Source organism: Zingiber officinale, chromosome 3B (assembly GCF_018446385.1).
Source record: "Zingiber officinale cultivar Zhangliang chromosome 3B, Zo_v1.1, whole genome shotgun sequence".
In the NCBI taxonomy this organism is placed as follows: Eukaryota; Viridiplantae; Streptophyta; class Magnoliopsida; order Zingiberales; family Zingiberaceae; genus Zingiber; species Zingiber officinale.
The window spans coordinates 80326198-80350778 of record NC_055991.1 but is presented as its reverse complement, the minus strand read 5'-3'; the positions used below and the strand labels follow the sequence as shown (position 1 = coordinate 80350778).

Here is a 24581-nt window from a genome sequence, read left to right as displayed (position 1 = left end):
ATAAGAGCCATTGTTCTTTCTCGTTGTCGATGTAATATTTGGACACGTACCTGGAGAACGCCTAGATGAATGTATTGCATTCGGCTTCTTCTTAATTGATTAAAGCTTTCTTCTTGAATAAAGCTTCTATCAACTTGATGGTTGTCAGTAACTAGCATAGTTTCTTCAGATCTGTGCACATAGACTCTGTGATGTGCATCATCTCGTCTTGAATGATAAAGTACCTCAGCTGGTACTATGGAAACACGTTCTTGCATTGATAGTTGTAATTGAGCTTCGGGTTCAATTTGTTGTTCCAACGTATATCCCATAGTTGTCCTCCAGTGAGTTGCCGCCCAATTCTTCGTGCTGCTTGTTGAGCGTTGTGGAGTCTTCATTGAGTTCTTCGGTAGCTTCTTATTTGATCTTCAAATAATGGAGTGGTGGCTACTTGCTGTTCTGTTCTGGTGGTGGCCATACTCTCTTTGGCTTTTCTTGTTCCTCCTTTAGAATTTTGTAAGGGTCTTTGAATACTCGGAGTTTTCCTACTTTCCCCTTTGGTTTAGGGGGACCAAGAGATAGATTTTGTAATTTGGAAATAAGGTCTTGTGGAAAAGGAGGCGAATGTTGTTTTCGAAGATCAGACTGGATTTCTTTTAAGGTCTCAGCTATTTGGACTTGCAATTGGATTTGGGTGTTATTTTGTTTGATGATTGTAGCGATTCCAGGTGTAATACTTTGGTAATCGCTTGGTTTAGCAAAACCAATAGAAGGGGTTTCTATAGGATCAGTTGAAGAAATTACTTCACTGTAAGAGGTAGTATTTCTTGAAGTAATAAAAGTGCTCATAAAACTTATCAGGACTTACAGGGACTCTTGGAGTTCAGGCGAGGGCAGTTCCTTCCCGGAGAATCTCATATAGATATGCCTTTGGACTTTCTTAGGCCTCCTGCCTTTCTTGCCAAGTTTCCTTTTGCTTCTTCGAGTTGCATAATACCAACAAGCCCAAACAAGAAGAGTATGACAAGCTCTGATATCAGGAAAGAGAGCGCAGAACAGAACGGAGAGATCCTAACTTGGCAAGAAAGGCAGGAGGCCTAAGAAAGTCCAAGGGCACATCTATATGAGATTCTTCGGGAAGGAACTGCCCTCGCCTGAACTCCAAGAGTCCCTGTAAGTCCTGATAAGTTTTATGAGCACTTTTATTACTACAAGAAATATTACCTCTTACAGAGAAGCAATTTCTTCAACTGATCCTATAGAAACCCCTTCTATTGGTTTTGCTAAACCATGCGATTACCAAGGTATTACACCTAGAATCGTTGTAATCATCAAACAAAATAACACCCAAATCCAATTGCTAGTCCAAATAGCTGAGGACTTAAAAGAAATCCAGTCTGATCTTCGAAATCAACATTCGCCTCCTTTTCCACAAGACCTTATATCCAAATTACAAAATCTATCTTTTGGTCCCCCTAAACCAAAGGGGAAAGTAGGAAAACTCCGGGTATTCAAAGACCCTTACAAAATTCTGAAGGAGGAACAAGAAAAGCTAAAGGGAGTATGGCCACCACCAGAACAGAGCAGCAAGTAGCCATCACTCCATTATTTGAAGATCAAATAAGAAGCTATCGAAGAACTCAACGAAGACTCCACAACGCTCAACAAGTAGCACGAAGAATTGGGCAGCAACTCACTGGAGGAGCAGCTACGGATATACGCTGGAATAACAAATTGAACCCGAAGCTCAATTACAACTATCAATGCAAGAACGTGCTTCCATAGTACCAGCTGAGGTACTTTATCATTCAAGACGAGATGATGCACATCACAGAGTCTATGTGCACAGATCTGAAGAAGCTATGCTAGTTACTGACAACCATCAAGTTGATAGAAGCTTTATTCAAGAAGAAAGCTTTAATCAATTAAGAAGAAGCCGAATGCAATACATTCATCTGGGCGTTCTCCAGGTACGTGTCCAAATATTACATCGACAACGAGAAGGAACAATGACTCTTATTGTGTTTAAGGACAACCGATGGCAAGGTGACCAAGCAATATTGGCAACCATGGAAGTAGATTTAACATCTAGAAGCCAAATGATTTATGTCATCCCAGAAATCATGATGACCATCGGGGACTTCTACCGAAACATTCAGATCTCCATTCTTACAAGAGGATATGAAGCATGGCAAAACAGTGAAGCCAACCTCTTAATCACAAGAGGACTTGTCGGTAGGCTTTCTAACACTCCTAATATAGGCTTTGCTTATGAAATACAGGGAGTGGTAGATTATTTAACCTCCCATGGGGTTAATGCCTTATCTGGACGAAGTTTCTCAACAAGAAGCCTACAAGGTCTTAATTGTGTAATTAATCCTACCCAAATATCAATCCCAGTACAACCATCAGAAGTTAACAGTCAAACAATGATGGATGGACGAATCTCACTCAGCTTTAGCAATTATGCTGCTGCACAACCATCAGAACAACCAGTATATAACAACAAAGACGAAGAAGTTCAAGAAATTCTGGCAGTTCTTATAGAAGTAAAGCCAGGAGTCTTTACAAACTTTGAAGGAACAGCTGATGAATATTATGAGGAATATGGTGATATTGACGACTATATTGAAAAAGGAAAGCAGATTATTGATCAAGATGAAAGGTACTCTTCGACACCTGAACCTCATATTCTTGTTAATAAAATTTCTCAGCATGCAACTTTACCACAAAAACAAACGGAGGGATCAACAGGACTTGATATTTTTGCAAGTCATGCTGCTACCATATGGGCGGGATTTAGTTCATACAGGGCTACGAATTGAAATTCCCTATGGCTATTATGGACGATTATCCTCACGCTCAGGTTTAGCATGAAAAAGTGGAATTGAAGTCGGGGCCGGAGTTATTGACTCTGATTATCGAGGTGAAGTTGAAGTTCTTCCAGAAGTTTATGAAGTACCTCATCTCAGTTACTCTGAACGAGGTGATAAAGGGTTTGGTTCTACTGATAAACCAAACACTATTCCTGAACCAGCTCAAGATAAAGCCTCTACCTCACAGCAACCTCGTCATTTTACAGCCAATGACATTTTCTCTCTCCTAATGCCTCGAGAGACAGCTGCAGTCCTAGTACAAGATGACTCAATCCATAATAATTCCGAGCAAGACTAGGCAGCGACTACAAGCCCATGGGCCTCTGTGACTATACCGCGGTCCCTGGACCCTACTCCTAATTATGAGGATACTGATGATTCTTATTTGGACTATATTGCATACTTGGCATCCCTTTCAACTTCTAACAAACTAATTTGGGATGATTATCCTGAATCAGACACTGAATGGATAAACCTGTTCGCCAGCAAAGGTGGTGGGGAAAGTGAGCTTATCGCAGCAAATTGTGAAATGGAATACCCTAGTTTAAGGCGGCTCCTCCAGCCTTCCAACCAATCTATGAGCAACAACCTCTAAAAGCAAAGTTTAAGGGAGGAATGAATAATGAACTATGGACTTTACCCTCTGCACAACAACAAAGTGGGGTATTATTTGTGATACCAGAACAATTAAATCTCTTTGATGACGTATTTTCTCGGTGGGAATCTATAATTAAGAATTTTGTGGCATCACAAGCATTTACAGATTCCAAAGAGAAAATTGAGTTCATAGAAAATTTATTGGGGAAAATTGAAAAGATAACATGGGTTCAATGGAGGATGACCTATGCCACTGAATACGATGTTCTTATATCTATCAGTGAAGGAAGGGAAGGAACCTAAAACATTTTATCACAAATGAGCGGGTTTTCTCAGCAGAAGATCCCACTCAAGGCTCTACAGATATACAAAATGCTGCATATAGAGATCTGGAAAAGTTATCCTGTGATAATGTGAAGGATATTATCCAATATATCAATGATTATATGAGGCTACAGCAAAAACAGGACGACTCTATGCAGGACCAGAATTATCCGAAAAGTTCTGGCTTAAAATGCCCGGGGATCTTGGAAACCGGATAAAAGCAGCATTTGAAGCAAGATTCCCAGGATTAACAGTGGGAGTATTTCCAAGAATCATCTTTGCCCATAAATTCCTTGAACAAGAATGCAAAGATGCAGCCTTTAAGCGATCGCTAAAGGATTTATTTTTTTGTAGCCAAATTCCCATACCAGGATATTAACAAAAATTTGGATCAAGGAAAATTAGGGTAAGACAATCAAAGACTTACAAAGGTAAACCTTATGATTCACATGCTTGAATCGAGAAAAGAAAACATTACTTCGTAACAAAAAATGCAAATGTTATCTTTGTGGTCAAGAAGGACATTTTGCCAAAGATTGCCCCAACGAAAGAAGAAATATAAAAAGAGTTGCTATTTTTGAGCAACTAGAACTACCAGAAGACTGCGACATTCTCTCCGTCTAAGAAGGAGAAGCCCAAAGTGACGCTATTTTTAGTATATCAGAAGGAGAGGAAGATATATGAGGTACAAAAATCCATCCAAACATTACAGTTAAATACAATATACATGCTTGGATTAGAAGATGGAGGTTACAGATAGCAAGTAAGATTAACTGAAGCCCAATCTAGCTGTCTTCATAAATGGAAGCATAATGAACGAATTTTTGCTCCCCAATCACATATCTGCACCTGTTGTAAAAGGGCAACCATACAACGAGCAAGAATGCACTGCCCTGACTGCTTCCTGACCGTTTGCAACTTATGCGGGCCATATTATTTCAACAAAGAGGTACCTGTTACTCCTGCTCCATCAACACCATTTTATCCAATGAATTTGATACAGGAGCAGAGAAATTATATTATATGGTGTGAAGAAGAGATCAAAAGGTTAAAAGAGGAAGTCGATTATTATAAATCTCACTATGAAGCTCTACAATTAGAAAGAGATTTGCAAAAAGACTTTGAGAATTTAGAAGATGAAGAAGCAACCCACATGCTTATTGAAGAAACAGTAACTGCTACGCAGAGCCCGAGGTTAGTGAAAAATATGTTATATAACTTAACAGTAGAAATTGAAATTCCAGGAATCCCAAGATTCAAACTAAAGGCAATTCTTGATACGGGAGCAACCACTTGTTGTGTGGACCAAAGATCAATCCCGAAAGAAGCATTGGAGCAAAACAGTTTTGTGGTCAATTTCAGCGGTATAAATTCACAACAAACCGCTAATATGAAGCTAAGGAATGGAAGAGTGATGATCGGAGATAATATCTTCCGGATTCCCTACACTTACAGCTTTCCAATGGTGTTAGGCGACAACATCCAATTTATTATTGGATGTAATTTTATAAGAGATATGCATGGAGAACTCAGAATTGAAGGAAATACAATAACATTCTACAAGAATCTAACTACTATTAATACGTTATCATCTGTCCATGCAGCAATAGAAGAGCTGGAATTAGAAGAAGAAGAGTATATCCAGATTAAGGAAATGGTTCACATTTCCGTGGGAAAAATAAGTCAGACTTTTGAGCAAAAGTTCAAACCACTCTTACAAAAACTCCAGGAACAAAGAGTTATGGGAGAAAATCCCTTGCAGCACTGGCATAAGAATAAAATCGTTTGTCAGCTGGACATCAAAAATCTAGAATTCACTATTGAAGATAGGCCTTTAAAGCACCTTACTCCAGCCCAAAAGGAAGCCTTTACGAAGCATATGAAAGCATTATTGGATTTAGGAATTATTAGACCCAGCAAGAGCAGACACCGGACAACTGCAATTATAGTAAATTCCGGGACAACAGTTGATCCAATTACCAAGAAAGAAAAGAAAGGCAAAGAAAGGCTGGTATTCAATTACAAACGCCTTAATGATATAACTCACAAGGATCAATATAGTCTGCTTGGCATCAATACTATCCTCAAGAAGGTTAGTAATAGCTGCATTTTTTCAAAATTCGACTTAAAGAGTGAGTTTCATCAGGTTGCAATGCATCCTGACTCTATTGAGTGGATGACTTTCTGGTTCCTGACGGATTATATGAATGACTGGTAATGCCATTTGGGTTAAAAAATGCACCCGCGGTATTCCAGAGAAAAATGGACTTATGCTTTAAGGGAACAGAAGACTTCATAGCTGTATACATCGATGATATATTGGTATTTTCACCGGATGAAAAGAGCCATGAACAACACCTTTAGAGAATGCTCTAAATCTGCTAAGCAAATGGGCTAGTTCTGAGCCCAACTAAAATGAAAATTGCTGTACCAGAGATTGAATTTCTTGGAGCCATTATAGGAAGCTGCAGAATCAAACTACAACCTTATGTTATATCCAAAATCGCAGACTTCAAAGATAATGATCTCAAGACTACCAAAGGTTTGGTATGCGATCATGGCTGGGATTATTGAATTATGTAAGAAATTACATCCCGAACTTGGGAAAACTCCTAGGCCCCCTTTATGCGAAAACATCTCCTAACGGAGAAAAAAGACTAAATCAGCAAGATTGAGATTTAATTCATCAAGTCAAAGAGAAGGTAAAGCAGCTCCCAGACCTAGAAATACTCCCTCCAGATTGCTATATAATTCTAGAAGTTGATGGGTGTATGGATGGATGGGGAGGCGTATGTAAGTGGAAGAAAAGGAAATTTGACCCAGTTTCCTCTGAAAAAATATGCGCCTATTCTAGCGGAAAGTTTAATCCTCCGAAATCAACAATTGATGTTGAAATTTATGGGGTAGTGAATACAATGGAAGCTCTCAAAATCTATTTCCTTGATAAATTGGAACTACTCATTAAAACCGATTGTCAGGTCATTATCAGCTTTTTCGGCAAAACCGCTAATCACAAGCCCTCTAGAGTACGGTGGATTTCTTTTACTGATTATATCACTAGAGCCGGCCCATCAGTTCAATTTGAACATATTGACGGAAAAAATAATCAGGTAGCGGATTCTTTATCTTGATTAATATCTATGTTAATTTTGGCAGAATGGCCGGAACAGGAGCTAGGCCAACTAGCCTTGGTGGTATCAGCACTCAAGGAGGTGGAGAATCAACCCAACCCAGAAGCACAAGCAACGTTGAGCAGGATGCTGCAGATCCTCTCAACCTCGCTGAGCAGTATCAATGGAAGCTTAGTGAAATACATAGCTCCTATCCAATCTCACTGGACAAATACAATCAATTCTCAGAAGAGTTACACATGCTTGAACAAAGAGCCGCAATCCAAACCGTCAACGCACTACAGCAGCTTCGAATCATACACTCATTAAAGAAGCAAGAGTGCAATAAAAGAAGAGGAAAGGACAATTGGTGGAATGAAAACGACGAACAATTATCACATGCAACATATCTCCTTCAAGATTGCGTATCCAGGATGAAGAATTTTAAAGTCTAAAGCAGCAAGCATGATGGACCCATGAACCGACTACTCAGCTTTAATAAAGAAGATTCTGGCAACTTTGTATAAAGCAGAATCAAGTGTGCTGTAAAGTAGCATAGGCGTGCTATCAAGTGTGCTGTAAAGTAGCATAGGTGTGCTGTAAAACAAGATTCCTTCTTATCTTCTTATCACCAAACGTGTCGATGGGGCCCAAAGAGCACTCGACGTTTGCTATAAGAAAGAAGGTGATCTCCTCTTGCAAGGCATCAAGCATCCACTTGAGCTGTACTTGAGGGTTTCTAAGCTTTAGCTTCCTTGTACTCTTTCGGTTTTAATCAAGTGTTTTTCTCCTTCATTTTCCACCTTCCGTTCTGCGCCCTCTTTCCTGGTATCAATGCCACAACCATTGCAAAAACCCAACTCTCATTTTTTGCATTTCAAATTCACACTTCGTCGGACCTGGGTGATGCATCTAGGTCCGTCGGACCTGGGTGATGCATCTAGGTCCGTCGGACCTGGGTGATGCATCTAGGTCCGTCGGACCTGGGTGATGCATCTAGGTCCGTCGGACCTGGGTGATGCATCTAGGTCCGTCGGACCCAGACAATGCGTTCGGGCCCGTCGTCGGGCTCAGGCAACGCGTTTGGGCTTGCGCGATGGGTTTGGATTGGTCGCTGCCAGGCAACGGGTCCAAACTTGTTGCTTGTCCGCCTGAACCGGGTTTGAGGACGCTTCCGACATCGTAACGTCAGGTTATTTTTTTTACTTAGGATTTAGTTGAAACTTTAGATTAATAATTTTAATCAACTCTTAGCTATGATTGGAATAATTTAAATAAGCTTAATCAAAATCTAATAAAATTATTCTTAAATTTAATATATATGTATATTTAAAGAATTATTATTTTTTTTAAAAAAATATTTAGATTAACTTTTTTATTTTTAGTTAATATGTTTTATAGTATTTTTTCTTGTAATTTTTTATCCTTTATTTAATTTTTGATCCGCTAGTTAATATATTATTTGATTATGTATATAGTAAAAAAATTTCAACCTCCTAAGTGGCTGAAGCAATTACAATCACTAACTGCCCCGCCACCGCCTATTGCCATTTACAACATTAATTGGAGGGGACCGAAGGAAAAAAATGAAGAAGAAAAAAAAGATTGTCAACTATATAGTTAAGTTCAATATTTGTTTTACATTTGGAATGCTACAATTTAGACATTATTTTATATGGAGACAAATACAACAACAATCAAGCCTTATCCCACTAGTTGGGGTTGATTATATGGATCCTTTTTATTCTGTATATTAAGACAAATTATTAAAAAAATAACAATATTATTCCAATTTTAACATTTCAAAGGGTGTTGAGTGTTAACATCAAATGATACTCATTGACATGATTTATTATACAATCACACAAGAGACATTATATCAGTGTCAAGTAGTATTGAGTTTCGTTAATTTATTGGAATGATATGTTTTGACTACTTTGCTTTCATATCATAACTTTATTGATTAATTTTTTGATATATACATTGTTATATGTTAATAATATGACATTCTTACTTTAATAAAATAATATAATATAATATAATTTGAATATTATGTCTCATTGTATCATATAATATAATTTGAATATTATGTCTCATTGTATCGCAAGACTCGAGTTTGTATAAAAGAATATTTATGGTTATGATCCAAATTTACCTTTGATCTCCCATGTAGATAGTCTATGTATCTTATTTTGAAATAAAGATATAATTAATGTAATTCTACTTACTACATGTAAGATGATGAGGATGAGGTGGAAGTGGGTCATACATGGTTTGGTTTTGTTGTATCAATTGGATAACCTTTATCAACATTTATTTAGGGTGCGTTTGGTTCAAGTTATCATACATAATTTTAGTTATGTGATTACCAGGTAATCACATAACTAAAGTTATGGGAAATAAAACATAACCTAATGTTGTTTGATTCAATTTTTAGAATACTCATTTTGGGGAAAAAATTGAGAAAAAAGTTTTGGGATTTTTTTTTTGTTAAACCCTGGAATCACATAAAATCTCACACTTCTAAGGTAATCACATTCTAAGTTATATCTCCCATTTGTTGACGTGACGAACATGCTCAAATACCTAGGAATCACTCATTACTTGAACCAAACAAGATTAAATAACATAATTTTGATAGATAACCAAGGTTATCAACAATAACCTTCAACCAAACATGTCCTAAGGTTGATGTTGAGATCCCACATTGATTTTGTAAGTGTTGCTCTTCATCTTGTCAATCCTTAAAGCATACACACATTTATGTGGATCTTCCTCCAAGTGTTTACCCTTCTTGTCTAATAATTTCTTATATGGACTAAAACAATACTCAAATGCTCTGAATTGTCAACACTACGAGCAATAACAACTAAATCAGAGGCTATTGATGTATGATATTTTCCCACCAATCTAACACGTCTAAGTTTTCATAATTTTTTAAACTTGCAAAAAACATAGATGGAAATTAAGCTTGTTTAGCTCAATGTGAAGATTAGTACTTCATACTCCACTTAGTTAACTTGTACAAGCATTAGTATAACTAAAGCTTTTGCTTCGATATATGTGAGAAGATGGTACTAGAGGCTATGACATTGGTCTATCACCATACCTCTCACAGTAAAATGAAATATTTTATTTAGTCTACTTTAAGTTTTAATTTTTTTTGTCATTTCTTTACTTCTAAATTTTCATAATATTATAAGGTTATAAAATCATACATATTGAATCTTAGTCTAAAATAATAACTATACAAATAATTTCTGAGACATTAGAGTAATTTTTTTTTAACTTTGATAACCTCATAAAATGTGTCACATTTATAAATTTTAAATAATTATTTATTACACATAATGCATGAAACATTAGGTGTGAAGTTGGGTTGTATATAGTCGAAAATTTATTTATACAATAATTAAAACTTTCTAAAAGGTTACGTACATTTTCAGCATGTAATGAATTTGTTTGTTAATTGACTAGCAATAAACTTTCCACCATGAATATTCTTAATTGGATTTTACTTAGTATGATTGATTTAAGTATAAGGTTCATTGAGTTCTATCTATGTGGTACATTATTTATTATATTTAACATTGATAATGCTTTTTAAAATTGTCTTAGAGAGTGATGATTAGAGAAACTTAACTACGACTCTAATTTGTCCAAGATTTTTATTAATTACTAAACCCATTTCGAATACAAAGGTACAAGATGTGACAAACACAACAAATGTGAAAAAAAACATACCTATATAAGTAAATCAAGATTTTCAAAGTTACATTAAAATCATTATTTGGTGGATTATTAAAAGTTAGTGATTCTTTTCCATTTATACCATAACAATGAATGATACGAAGAGAGGTACAAAAACATCCAAATATGAGAAAATTCAAAAACTTTAAAACTAATTATTCTTTGTTTGGATGATCTAATTGTTATTTTATCCTATGTATGGTGAGACTACCTCTCTAAACTTTAGAGGTTAAGTCATTCTATATTTATGGCATGATGCAAAATATTAATCAAATTTTGTTATGCCTTGAGGAATATTTTTATTGCACTAGCTTTTATCATATTGCATTCCTAGATACTTTCCTAAATCAAGTTCCACAAAATATTTAAAGTAATGAAATTGACTCAAGTTCACAATAAATTTTATGGAACCTTTTCTTGACTCTTTATTTGAAGAAACAATGATTGCAAACTCACTATAAAAAATGGATAATGTTGCTTGAGCAACAACTATCCTAGTATTATGCTATGTGATTTTATGCAGTGAATAAGATGGCAAGTTCCATTGAAAGATTTGCAAGTAAAAATCTTCTTGCAACTCTTGCACTAAGTTTTTTTTCACCTCTTTAGGGATGCTAATGGAATTATCTTGGACTCAATTGTCGTTTATGACTATGATTATTGTTGATTGATGTCACTCTCATCTATGTCTCCTGTGCGAGTAGCCTTAAGCACATTTTTGACTTTGCCACTTGCTACCACTTCTTTAATACATCGATAGGGGAAGTTTAAGGGTAAGGCTGGTTTTGTTGGCCCTGTTGTTAATAGCAGCCTTCTATCTTGCTCCTAATGTTAACTTGAGTAACAACTTTGTGCATTAAGGGACAACAACTTCATTAGATTTTAAGGGATGTCCTAAAGCAATCATATTATGGTTTTACAATTTATTTGATAAATATATATTTACTAATTGAGTGGATATTATATGTTTGGATAATCTTAAACTCATTTATTAAATGTCCGCAATACAATTCATAACATGGGAGAATTAGTGATTGGATTACAATTTGTGATTATCTTTACATGTACAATTATGAACGTATTGGAATTTCTCTAGTCGTCGAATTGGTGTATTTGGGCATCATCAATTCTGTAAAACTAGCATGGGTTATACTTCTTGGTTTGGCTAAGCAATTGTTTCTCACTAGCTGGAGATATTGAGATGTCGAGAGTTAAATGTGGATACTAGTTATGATAACTAGTTCATTAGAGTGACCTGCTGTAAGACTTCATATGGTTCTCTACATATATAGATATGTCTATAAAGTTCTTACTGCAGCTCAAGTGCAAGTTTCTTTAGACTTGAGGTATACAAGTCACTTTGGTCATGGAGGCTTATACTTTGACATCTTAAGCAAACATTTCCTTGGAGGTGTGGATCTAAGATGATTGAGTATAAGTTGAAGTGCCCGAAGGTGTTTGGATAGCATACAGAGGATTCACCGCTCCTTGTGAGGAGATGTATACTCTATGGTCACTCGTTAGGATTATTACTCAGAGTATTTGGCCAAAACATCACATGTTAAGAGTATGAGACTCTGGTACACATATACGAGTAATTTGAATCCGCAGAACGAGGAAATATTACTTGTGCTAGGTGTGACGTAGTCAGCCTAGTGGGGGTAGATACATAAACCATGTCCTAAACCAAGCAGATGTAAGACATGTGCATTTATGAACGTATTATAATTTCTCTAGTTGTCGAATTGGTGCATTTGGGGATCATCAATTCTGTAAAACTAGCATGGGTTATACTCCTTGGTTTGACCAAGCAATTGTTTCTTACTAGCTGGAGACATTGGGATGTCGAGAATTAAACGTGGATACTAGTTATGATAATTAGTTCATTGGAGTGACCTGCTGTAAGACTTCATATGGTTCTCTACATATATAGATATGTCTATGAAGTTCTTACTCCAGCTCAAGTGCAAGTTTCCTTAGACTTGAGGTATACAAGTCACCTTGGTCATGGAAGCTTATACTTTGATATCTTAAGCAAACATTTCCTTGGAGGTGTGGATCCAAGATGATTGGGTATAAGTTGAAGTACCCGAAGGTGTTTGGATAGCATACAGAGGATTTACCACTCCTTGTGAGGAGATGTATACTCTATGGTCACTCGTTAAGATTATTACTCAGAGTATTTACCCAAAACATCAGATGTTAAGAGTATGAGACTCTTGTACACATGTACAAGTAATTTGAATCCGCAGAACGAGGAAATATTACTTGGGCTAGGTGTGACGTAGTCAGCCTAGTGGGGCAGACACATAAACCATATCCTAAACTAAGCAGATATAAGACGAGTGAAAGAAACAAGACACGACTCACTGTAACTGTTGAAGGGTTCAGAATTAGTTCTGAAATCAATCATGATTTTTCAGTTAATTGGAGATCATGATGTACTACTACTAGGTACCATACATGGTCGTTCTATAATTAAGTAGTTAATTATAGACGACCAAGTTAAACCAGGAACCTATTGAGTCACATATACTACGAGTCTCTAAAAGACGTAAAACAAATTAAAGAATAGGGTTCTCAGATCAAGAGATAAATGTTTTGTTGAACCATACATAAGACAAATATGAAAATATTTGTCGGAATGAAAGCGCGGATGGGCTACATCACTTTTGAAAGAGTTGAGTCCTATTTGGTTTAATCGTGAACCAATTTGGTTTAGCCATGAACCAACTTGATTTAGTTGTGAACCAAGCCAAGGGGTTAATGGATTAATTTTTGGTCAAGGCATAATGGGTTAGATTTGGGCTTTTTAATCCAACTTATTAAAGAGGATTATATATTGATATTGTTAAGAGAGAATTAACACATAATTCATTATTAGTTTAATTAGTTTTTGGAAACCTAAACCCAATACCTCTCTCCCTCTCCCTCTCTCTTGTCACCAACCATAATAAGAGGGTCTCCTCTTGTTGCCGTGAGCCATCCAAAGGAAGAAGGTCTTCCTTTTGTTTCTTTTTCTTCTTGATCCTTCTCCTTCGCTAGTGGGTTAGTAGGTCTTCCTTTTGTTATCTTCCTAAGACGAAACTTGTTCTCTTAGAGTTGTCTTGAAGAGCTCGGTGTGGATACGAATAAAGACGAGGTTCGATAACATTGCAAAAGGTTGATCCCTTCTCATTACAGGTAATCCGTAAGGTATACTAGAATAATTGTTATTCAATTTCATTTTGTTTTATGATTTTGTCTGCACGATTGTATCTTGCATCCATGTGCTGTGTGTGATATAATAAATTAGTTTATTTATCGTTAAGTTTTTCGTTGTACATGTTTACGAAATATGTTTTTAGCACATACCACATTGACCATATCCTAACAGTGGTATTAGAGCCCGATCGTACTTCAACATGATCGTAAAATTATTTTACGGTTCGTATTAGTGTTGTAATTAATTTTTGAGATTTTTTCTGGAATTATTAAGAATTTTTCATTTTTGGAAGTTTCCTAAATTGTTAGGAAATTCCACTTTTGGAAAATTTCTAAAATAATTTTAGAAAATTAAATTTAGAAATATTTTGTTAATTTAGAAATTATCATTTCTGGAATTTTAAAAATATTCCATTTTTGAAATTTTTTCTAATTTGTTAGGTAATACCAAATTTGGAAAGATTACGAAATTCTTTAAAAATTCATATTTGAGATATTCTGAATTAAATTATAGAAATAGTCATTTTTCAAATTTTCGGGTTTATTAAAAATATTCTATTTTTTTGGAAAATTTCCTAAATTGTTAGGAAATACCAAATTTAGAAAGATTTAGAAAATCATAAAAAAATATAGATTTGAATTATTATGTAATAAATTAAGAAATATTAATTATTTAATTTCCTAAATTGTTAAAAAATTAATTTGAAAATTTGTTTCTAAAATTATTAAAGATTCTTGATTGATAGAAAAATTCTAGATGAGATATGTTAATTAAATTTGAAAATTGATTTCCTAATTTGATTAGATAAATTTTGATTTATTAAAATCAGATTTATAATAGTTTTTTATTTCCAAAACAAAATTATAACATGTTTAAATTTATGTCATGTTCATACTATATTGTATGTCATATAGATGCATTAATTATGACATGATTAAATTTTGTCATATGTGTGATATGATTAGATTTTGCCATATATGTGATGTGTCATGTTATCTAGGGGTGTAAACGAATCGAATCGAGTCGAATATGAAGAAAAATCTATAGCTCAAATTCGGCTCGAATTAGTTATATTCGAGTTCGAGCTTGATTCGAAACTCGAAAAGTTTAAAAATCAGAGCTTGGGTTCGAGTTCGTCTCGAAAGATTCGAACATGTTCGTGAACTATTCGAACTATTGCTAAAAAATAAGTACTCGAAAGACTCAAAATTTATTTATTTAATATATTAATTAAAAAATATATAATTATATTATATTAATAAAATATTAAGGCTCGCGAGCAACTTGCGAGCGACTCGCAAACTATTGAATTAAATAATTTGGGCTTGAGTTTGGCTCGAAAAAAGTTTGAATATGTTTGAGTTCGACTCGAATTCAATAAGTTCGAATATGAGTCAAATATTATTGGCTCGATTCGTTTACACCCTTAATGTCATCATTTATGTCATGCGTATAATGTCATGTAGATAGAATATTTGTAAGATGTATATGAGATCAAATCCCTTACACAATATTAAAACCTACACCTTCCGTTAATATAGTAAGAACCAGAGTTTAAGTTCTTGTTTGAGTTGTTGGCCAAAGGCAAGCTTAATTTGAAATTAAATATGTTCAAACTATGGAGATGTAATTTCATGATTAAGGGGTTGGTTTTAAACTTGAAGTGTTGATTTGTTGTGCCAAAGCCATGATCAATGTGGATGAGGAGGAAGTTGGGTGATATGCATTTAATGTATACTTGTTAATGTATTAACAACTCGATGTTTATACGAAAATCAATTAGTTGCTAGCATAATGTGATAGTTGCATATAAGTAATATGCAATCGGTAAACTTGTTACCTACTGTTATAGTTAAGAATGACTTGTTGGCCAAAGTCAAGTTTGTTCTTATCTATAATGGATACCAATCCACTTGGAGAAAACCTACCATTTCCCGAATTTAAAATAAGGGTATTTGAATTTGATAAATAAGTGGACTTTTATTACATGTAAATTATTTATATAAATAAAATCATGTCTCTAATACATTCTTATTTTTTGTATTTTTAGATTAATCATTTAATTATGGCTTCTGTTAATCTATGTTTGATTTTGGACTCAAACAAATTGACTGGCCGAACTTCTTGGATTGGTTCAGAAGTTTGAAAATTGTTCTCAAAGCTGAGAAGCTAGCTTATGTCCTTGATGAGTCTCTTTCCACAAGTCTTAATGCCGATGCAAGTGCGGGCCAATTGTTGGCCCATCAGAAACATAAGGATGATTCTGTACATACAAGTTGCACCATGCTAGTCGCTATGACTCCTGAACTACAAAAATAGCATGAGCATTTGGATGCTTATGATATTGTCTATCATCTTTCGTGAGCTATTTGATGAGCAAGCTAGATCTGAAAGGTTCGAGGTCTCCAGGCTTCTCTTTTGCTCAAAGATGCAGGAGGTTTCGTCTGCAGTACAATTTGTACTAAAAATGAACGACTACATAGAGCGTTTAGCATCACTCGATTTTGCGATGGATCATAAGTTAAATATTGACTTAATTCTACGTAGTTTGCTGAAAAATCATTCACAATTTGTTATAAACTATCGAATGAACAATTTGGAATTGACCATCCCCGAGGTGATTAATATGCTCAAGATTGTGGAGCCTTCTGTTAAAGGTGAATAGAAAACTGTGATATTGGTAGACTCCTCCAAGAAATGTTCTAAGACAAAGCTAAAACATCAGGCTAAGGGGAAGAGCAAAAAAGCCAAGACAGTACAACCAACACAAACGTGCACATATCATTGTGGCAAGATGAGACACTAGTGAAGAGACTGCAAGATTTATCTTGAGTCCGTGAAGAAGAATAAGGCATCCGATGCCCCATCCTCTTCAGGTATTTTCGTTATTGATTGTCATGATATTTTCTCATACACTTGGATATTGGATACTAGGTGTGACTCACATATATATAATGAATGACATACAAGGGCTAAGGAATAACAGAAGACTCGTCAAGGGAGAATCAAGTTTGTGAGTTGGTGATAGAGCAAAGGTTACTGCAGTTGTCATCGAAACATACTTGTTAAAGCTTCCTAATGGACTTGTCTTAGAACTGGATAATTATTATTTTGTTCCTGTATTAATAAAGAATATTGTTTCTATTTCTTACTTAAATAGAAAAGGTTTCCATTTTACTTTTAGTAACAATTGTTGTTATATAACTTTGAATGACGTTTTTTATGTCTCTGGAACTTTATGCAATGACATCTACGCGTTAAATATATCTGGTGACAAATTCAATATCGAAACGAGCAATAAACGCGCTCGAGTAGATAATCAATTAACCTCTTACTCGTGGCATTGTTACATTGGCCATATAATCAAGAAACCCATGTCCGAATTACAAAAGATTGCAATTCTCGAATCATTTGAATTAGATACATTTGATATGATTCATGTTTAAAAGGCAAGATAACAAAGCTACCTTTTTTTGGAAAGGATGAACGAGTTGATGAGTTACTTGGTCTCATACATACCGATGTATGTGGACCAATGTTAAATCACACACTAGGAGGTTATAACTATTTCATTACTTTCATTGTTGATCACTTTCGTTATGAGTATGTGTATTTAATGAAACCCAAGTTTGAAGCTATTAAACAGTTTAGAGAATTCAAAAATGAAGTAGGGAAACAAATTGGTAAAAATATTAAGATACTTTGATCTGATCAAGGTGGTGAGTATTTAAGCCAAGAGTTTCAAGATTATCTAAGAGATAATGGTATATTATCTCAATGGACTTCGTCTTTTACGCCACAATATAATGGTATATCAGAAAGACATAATCGAATTCTGTTGGACATAGTTAGGTCAATAGCAGTTGTTTACTTGCTAAACAGAGTCTCGACAAAGATAATCTCAACTACTCCATATGAGGTATGGACTAGTAAGAAACCCCTTATATCTTATTTGAATATATGAGGATATTGAAGAAGATTGTATCAAATAAGTTGAACGCTAATTCTAATAAGTGTTTATTTATTGGATATTCTAAGGAAACTAAGGGTTACCAATTTTATCATCATTTGGAACAAAAGGTGTTTGTTTTAAGGTATGCTGCATTCCTAGAGAAAGAGTTTCTCTTGCAGGAAGCAAGTGAAAGTATATCTGAACTTGTTGAAGTTTAAGAGACTCTAATATACACTAATAAGATGCCTAGTCAAGAACCGTAACCAATTATGACACAATCTCCTCGTAGATCAGGTAAGACACGCAATATTCCTCGTGTTACTCATTGAGGATGAGGAACCTACTGATTACGAAGAAGTTTTGAATAGTTCAGAGAAGGACAGGTGACTTACAGCCATGAAGTTAGAAATGAATTCTATGTATGAAAACCAAGTTTGGAATTTGGTGGACCCATCTGAAGGCATTATACCTATAGGGTGTAAGTAGATTTTTAAGAAGAAAATTTACATGGATGGTAATATAATTACCTACAAGGCAAGATTGGTGGCGAAAGACTATCGTCAAAGGCAAGACATTGATTATGACGATACTTTCTCACCTGTAGCCATGCTTAAATCCATTCGGATACTCTTGGCCATATCAGCTCATCATGATTATGAGATATGACAAATAGATGTGAAAGCAACTTTTCTTAATTGAAACCTACTCGAGGACGTCTATATGATACAACTTGAATGTTTCATATCTGTTAACAAGAATAAAGTATGCAAACTTCAACGGTCCATTTATGGACTAAAGCAAGTATCCAGGAGTTGGAATATCCATTTTGATGAGACGATCAAAGAGTTTGATTTCTCATAAAATCTATATGAATCTTGTGTGTATCAAAAGGTTAGTGGGAGTGTGGTCGTATTCCTAATATTATATATTGATACATATTACTTATAGGAAATAATGCGTCAGTTCTACAGTCTGTTAAAGTTTGGTTGTCCACGACATTCTCCACGAAAAATATAGGAAATGTTACTTACATCCTAGGAATGAAGATATATAGGGAAAGACCGAAAATGTTGTTTGGTTTTTCACAGTTGATATATATAGACAGAGTACTAAAATGGTTTAGTATATCTGAATCCAAGAAAGGTTTCATACCTATGAGGCATGATATTCACCTTTCGAAGTCTATGTGCCCACGCACAAAAGATAAGAGGATTTGTATGGATAAGATACTTTATACGTCTGTAATAGGATCTATCATGTATATTATGTACAAGGCCCGATGTATCGTATGCTCTGAGTGTTACAAGTATATACCAGCCAGATCCAGGAATGGATCATTGGGCGACTATCAAGACAATCCTTAAGTACTTGAAAAGAACTAAGGATAGTTCTTAGTATATAAAGATGGTGATATGATTATACGTGGGTACACAGATGCCAGTTTCCAGACGAACAAGGGTGACTTCAAGTCCCAGTTTGGATTCGTATCCATAATAAATGGAGGCACAGTTAGTTGGAAGAATTCCAAGCAAGACACTGTTGCAGATTCTACCTGTGAGGCAAAATACATTACAGCTTCGGAAGCAGCAAAGGAAGCAGTTTGGATCAAGAAGTTCATTACCGAACTTCGTATGGTTCCATCCATTGAAGCAGTACCTGTTTACTGCTACAACTCAGAGCCATTGTGCAAGCAAAGGAACCTAGGTCTTATCAGCGATCCAAACACGTGCTTCGCCACTATCATTTGATCAGGGAGATCATTAGTAGGAAAGAAATATAATTTGAGAAAATTCCGACGGAAAGGAACTTAGCAGATCCTTTGACAAAGGCTCTACTACAAAACAAGTTTGAGAGTCACGACGATTGACATTAGGCCAAGTGGGAGTGTTAGATTTTGAGGGATGTCCTAAGACAATCGTCTTATGATTTTACTATTTATTTAATAAATATAGATTCACTAATTGAGTGCATATTATATGTTTGAATAGTATTAAATTCATTTACTGAATATCCGCAATCTAATTCATAGCATGAGAGAATTTGTGATTGGATCACAACTTATGATTATCTCTACATGTGCAATTATGAACGTATTAGAATTTCCTCAGTCGTCGAATTGGTGCATTTGGACAACATCAATTTTGTAAAACTAGCATGGGTTATACTCCTTGGTTCGACCAAGCAGTTGTTTCTCACTAGCTGAAAACATTGGGATATCGAGAGTTAAACGTGGATGCTAGTTATGATAACTAGTTATACTCTATGAAGTTCTTACTGCAGCTCAAGTGCAAGTTTCCTTAGACTTGAGATATACAACTCTCCTTGGTCATGGAGACTTATACTTTTCTCCTTGGAGGTATGGACCCGAGATGATTGGATATAAGTTGAAGTGCCCAAAGGTGTTTGGATAGCCCATAGATGATTCATTACTCTTTACGAGGAGACGTATATCCGATGACAACTCGTTAGGATTATTACTCAAAGTTTTTGCCAAAGCATCACATGTTAAGAGTATGTGATTCTTGTACACATGTACGAGTAATTTGAATCCGCATAACGAGGAAATATTACTTGGGCTAGATGTGACGTAGTCAGCCTAGTGGGGGCAGACACATAGTCCATGTCCTAAACTAAGGAACGAGACATGACTCAATGTAGCTGTTGAAGGGTTCAGAATTAATTCTAAGATCAATTGTGATTTTCCGTTTAATTGGAGATTATCATGTACTACTAGGTGTCACTCATGATCGTTCCATAATTAAGTAGTTAATTATGGATGACCAAGATAAATCGGAAATCTATTGGGTCACATGCACTACGAGTCTTAAAAGACATAAAATAAGTTAGAGAATAGAATTCTCAGATCAAGAGATAAATGTTTGGTTGGACCATACATAAGACAAATATGGAAGTATTTGTCTTAACGGAAGAACGGATGAGCCACATCTCTTATGAGAGAGTTGGACCTTATTTGGTTTAACCATGAACTAATTTGGTTTAGTCATGAACCAACTTGATTTAGTTGTGAACTAAACAAAGGGGTTAATCGGCTAATTTTTTGTTAAGGCATAATGGGTTGGATTTGGGATTTCTAATTCAACTCATTCAAAATGACTATATATTGATATGGTTAAGAAAGAATTAACACACAATTCATTATTGACTTGATTTTGTTTTGGAAACCTAAACCCAATACCTCTCTCCCTCTCCCTCTCTCTCCGAAGCCGTGACCATCCTCTTCATCTTCGTGAGCCATCAGAAGGAATTTTGCTTCTTCTTCTTCGATCCTTCTCCGGCTATAATTCATATGCCTTAGCTTCATCTTACGGAGAAGAAAGGAATTGTCCTCCTTCTCTAGATTGGTCAGCAGGATCATGCCTCTTCATTAGATCCTCATCAATCAAGGAATTGTTATTCATCGTCGTGTTTTCTTCGATCTTGCATGCGTGTGGTGTGTATGATATAAATTAGTTTATTTATCGTTAAGTCTTTCGCTGTGCATGTTTACGAAACGTGTTTTTAGCACACTGCTTTGGTCATATCCCATTAGACATATGAAGTGAGTATAGTTTGTTGGATATGTTAAGGTACAAATATCAAACAAGTTGAGGTCCTCCTAGAGTTAGAGGGTGTAAAGTTGTTCCACACAAGAACCATGACCACTATTTTTTGGCTAAATAATTATTAATAAATTTTAAGTATTAATAATTATTTTAATGATAAAAAATACTTTTCAATAAAATTAATGCATTAATAAAGATTTTAAAATAAATTTTATCACAATGGGAAGAAGAGATATATTGTCTAAGCAATGATATGTTCACAACATTGATGGTGCCCGGGTGATTGTTATAATGTAAATACTAAATTTTAAAATTGGAGAGATCAGGAGGAGGAGGAGGAGGAGGAGGAGAGGGAGAGGGAAGAAGGGGAAGGAAAAGGGAGAAGGACTTGCAGTAGTTTGGCCGCGATCTCACTATGGCGCGGCCGCGATTGCAACTCACGGCTAGGCTACAGCAAGCCCGCTTGGCAAGCAAGTTGGTCATCAGGTTGTTGGTTGGCTAGCATGGTAGGAAGCTAGTTGGCCGAATTGGGCAGGAGAGGAAGCTAGGTGGTTGGATTTGGCATAGAAGGAAGAAGGCATGGGAGGAAATTGTTTGGCTAGAGAGGAAGACAGAAGGAAGAAGGTGATTGTTGACTAACAAGATTTGGCATCGAGAGGAAGGAAAGTCCATTTTACCTAGATGAGAAAATGGATCAAAATTCATATAGGATTTCCTTTAATTTTACATCAAGCAAATGAAGGAAATAATTTTGACCCTTATGTAATCAATCCTTTCTTTTGTTAGTCTCCTGGGGTAAACACAGGGTCGTCTCAAGATTCCCCGAGGCTCTAGGCAATAATAATAATAATAAAAACCCTTTAATATATTTTTAATTTTTTTGCTCGAGTTTTTTTCATTTGAGTTTGGGATTAAGAATGACCAATTTTAAAAAAAATTGATTTATTTTTTAAAAAATAAAATATTATTTTTATATAAAATTTAGTTTTCTAGCTAATATTTAGATAATTTTTTTTACATTGTTAAATTATTTAATCTTTTTGAGACATTCTTGAACATAAATAAAACTTTATTAATTTTAATTTTGAATTTTTTTTTCTTATGAAACATTTTACTTTACGTTGTCTGGATAAAAAATCTCTGATTCATGTAATTATTGAGGAAGAAAAAGAAAGAGTGAGAAAGAAATATTATCGACGAGGGAGGAGAAGAGCGTTCTCTGAGAGTATCACCAGTGAGAGAGCATAAACTTACAGAATTACTGATGAGAAAAGAAAAAAGATACCGACGAGAGCATAAACGTATAAAATTAATGATCAGAAAAGAAATAGGCATGAAGATGAGAGAATAATTAAGATTTTTTAGAGATATTGAGAAGGAAAGAGTTTATTAGTTTTATAAGATATATAATTAAATAGAATAAAATCTTGGCTAAGTGCAATTATGAGGAAATAAGATTAAATAAAATAAAATGTTAGCCAATTGTAATGATGAGGAAATAAGGATATGTGTAAGGTATAAATAGGAATAATGAATTAATTGATAAGATGCAATTAATGAGTTAGCATGATATTTATTAATGTGTATGCTATCATTAATTAATATTAATGATCCAATTTAATTTTTTTAATGTCTATTTAATTATTTAATCAATGGGCCCCAGTAATATTGGAGCCCTAGGCATAGGCCTTAATGGCCTATGCCTTGAGCCGGGCCTGGGTAAACATAGCAAGGCTGCAAATGATCTAGGAGCTTCCTTGCTTTCCAGCTTTTGATTACCAAAACTTGCTAATGGACATTTTATCCTTGTGAACAATTAGGCTTTCTAGTTGGTTGTGCAAGTTGATCAATTTTCATTTTAAGTACGAAGCTCAGTTATTTTCTACATAGTGGAGCTGCTTCAGTTAGTAGCTTCTGTTGCCTCATTATCTCTAATCAAATAGTGTGTGAAGGCAAGGCTGCAAATTGCTCTCTTATTGGCATTTAAAATAACAATCTGTACCTTTTGTGAACGCTGAATGCAACAAATATATATTGCTTTTAGTTTTCATTGCAAATACATACCCTGGGCCTACAGAGCTATAATTCTTAATACGTTTCTTATAATTGGTGTTTTTTTTTTGCTTGTTAAGTATATATATATAATCTCAATATGTCTGCCCTCTTTTTGGACATTCTTAATCACCACCAAATCACCTTATTGTCTGTTGGAACTGATTGCCAGTCTTAATATCGTGTTTGCAATACTTGTGCATACTCGGAAATAGTGTTATCCACACAACCTGCATGCTTTTTGTCCCCCAATTAAGAGGAGGAATTTATGCAATTTTTATTTTTGGTTTTGCTCAATAGCCTGCTAGATCAAGTTGCTGGCTTAAGATTCAATGGATTTCAATTTTTTTTTCTGCAGTATGAAGAATGTATAAAAGATTGTGATAAAGCTGTTGAACGTGGAAGAGAACTTCATTCTGATGCATTGACTAGGAAGGGAACTGCACTCACAAAACTTGCCAAAACCTCCAAAGACTATGAATTTGCAATTGAAGCTTTCCAGAAAGCTCTAACTGAACACCGAAATCCAGACACTTTAAAAAAACTAAATGATGCTGAGAGGGCAAAGAAAGAATTAGAACAACAAGAATATTTTGATCCTAAATTAGCAGATGAGGAATGGGAGAAAGGTACTGTTTTTTATTTTTTGATCCCTTTTTTTTGTGCACTTCCATTAATGAATTTCCTGGTTAGCTTAAGGTGCATTTTTCTTTTAGTTGACTGTTGCATTGTTATCTTATAACTTCATTCACAGATTCCATCATCTTTCCCACCTCTTATGGAACACTACAAATTTTGATAGATCTTGACTTAACATGATCATTGGTTTTTTGACAAACGATACTCAAAGTAACTTCTGCAGCATATTTGGTCCATTTGTTGTCATTTATCTTGTTCCATGCACTTGTCTTATTTAAATGCATCACCAGTTAAACTCAGTTGCCTCAATCACACAGTTGTTGTATTGCTTATGAATTGTATTCATTGGTTGTTCAATATATTGTTGTATCACATGATTTTTTGTATTGTCTCATTTTGTTACATATAGATGAGGATGGCTTTCATTGAGTTGTCACTTCTATGAGCACTTAATTACTGTTTGATTTGAATATTTTGTAATTTTAAAAACAGATCATAATATTGACCTAGATTATATGCGAAAATAGGAACTTA

At 35.0% G+C, this 24581-nt stretch overlaps 1 protein-coding gene across 1 annotated transcript in view; it reads left to right on the top strand.

Moving 5' to 3' along the window:
- Window positions 1-24581, top strand: part of LOC122056644 (hsp70-Hsp90 organizing protein-like) — a 36716-nt gene that overhangs the window by 5683 nt on the left and 6452 nt on the right. Inside the window, exon 2 of the mRNA XM_042618699.1 lies at window positions 23767-24037. Within this exon, the coding sequence (XP_042474633.1) occupies window positions 23767-24037 (271 nt within the window). The remainder of the gene's footprint in view (window positions 1-23766; window positions 24038-24581) is intronic.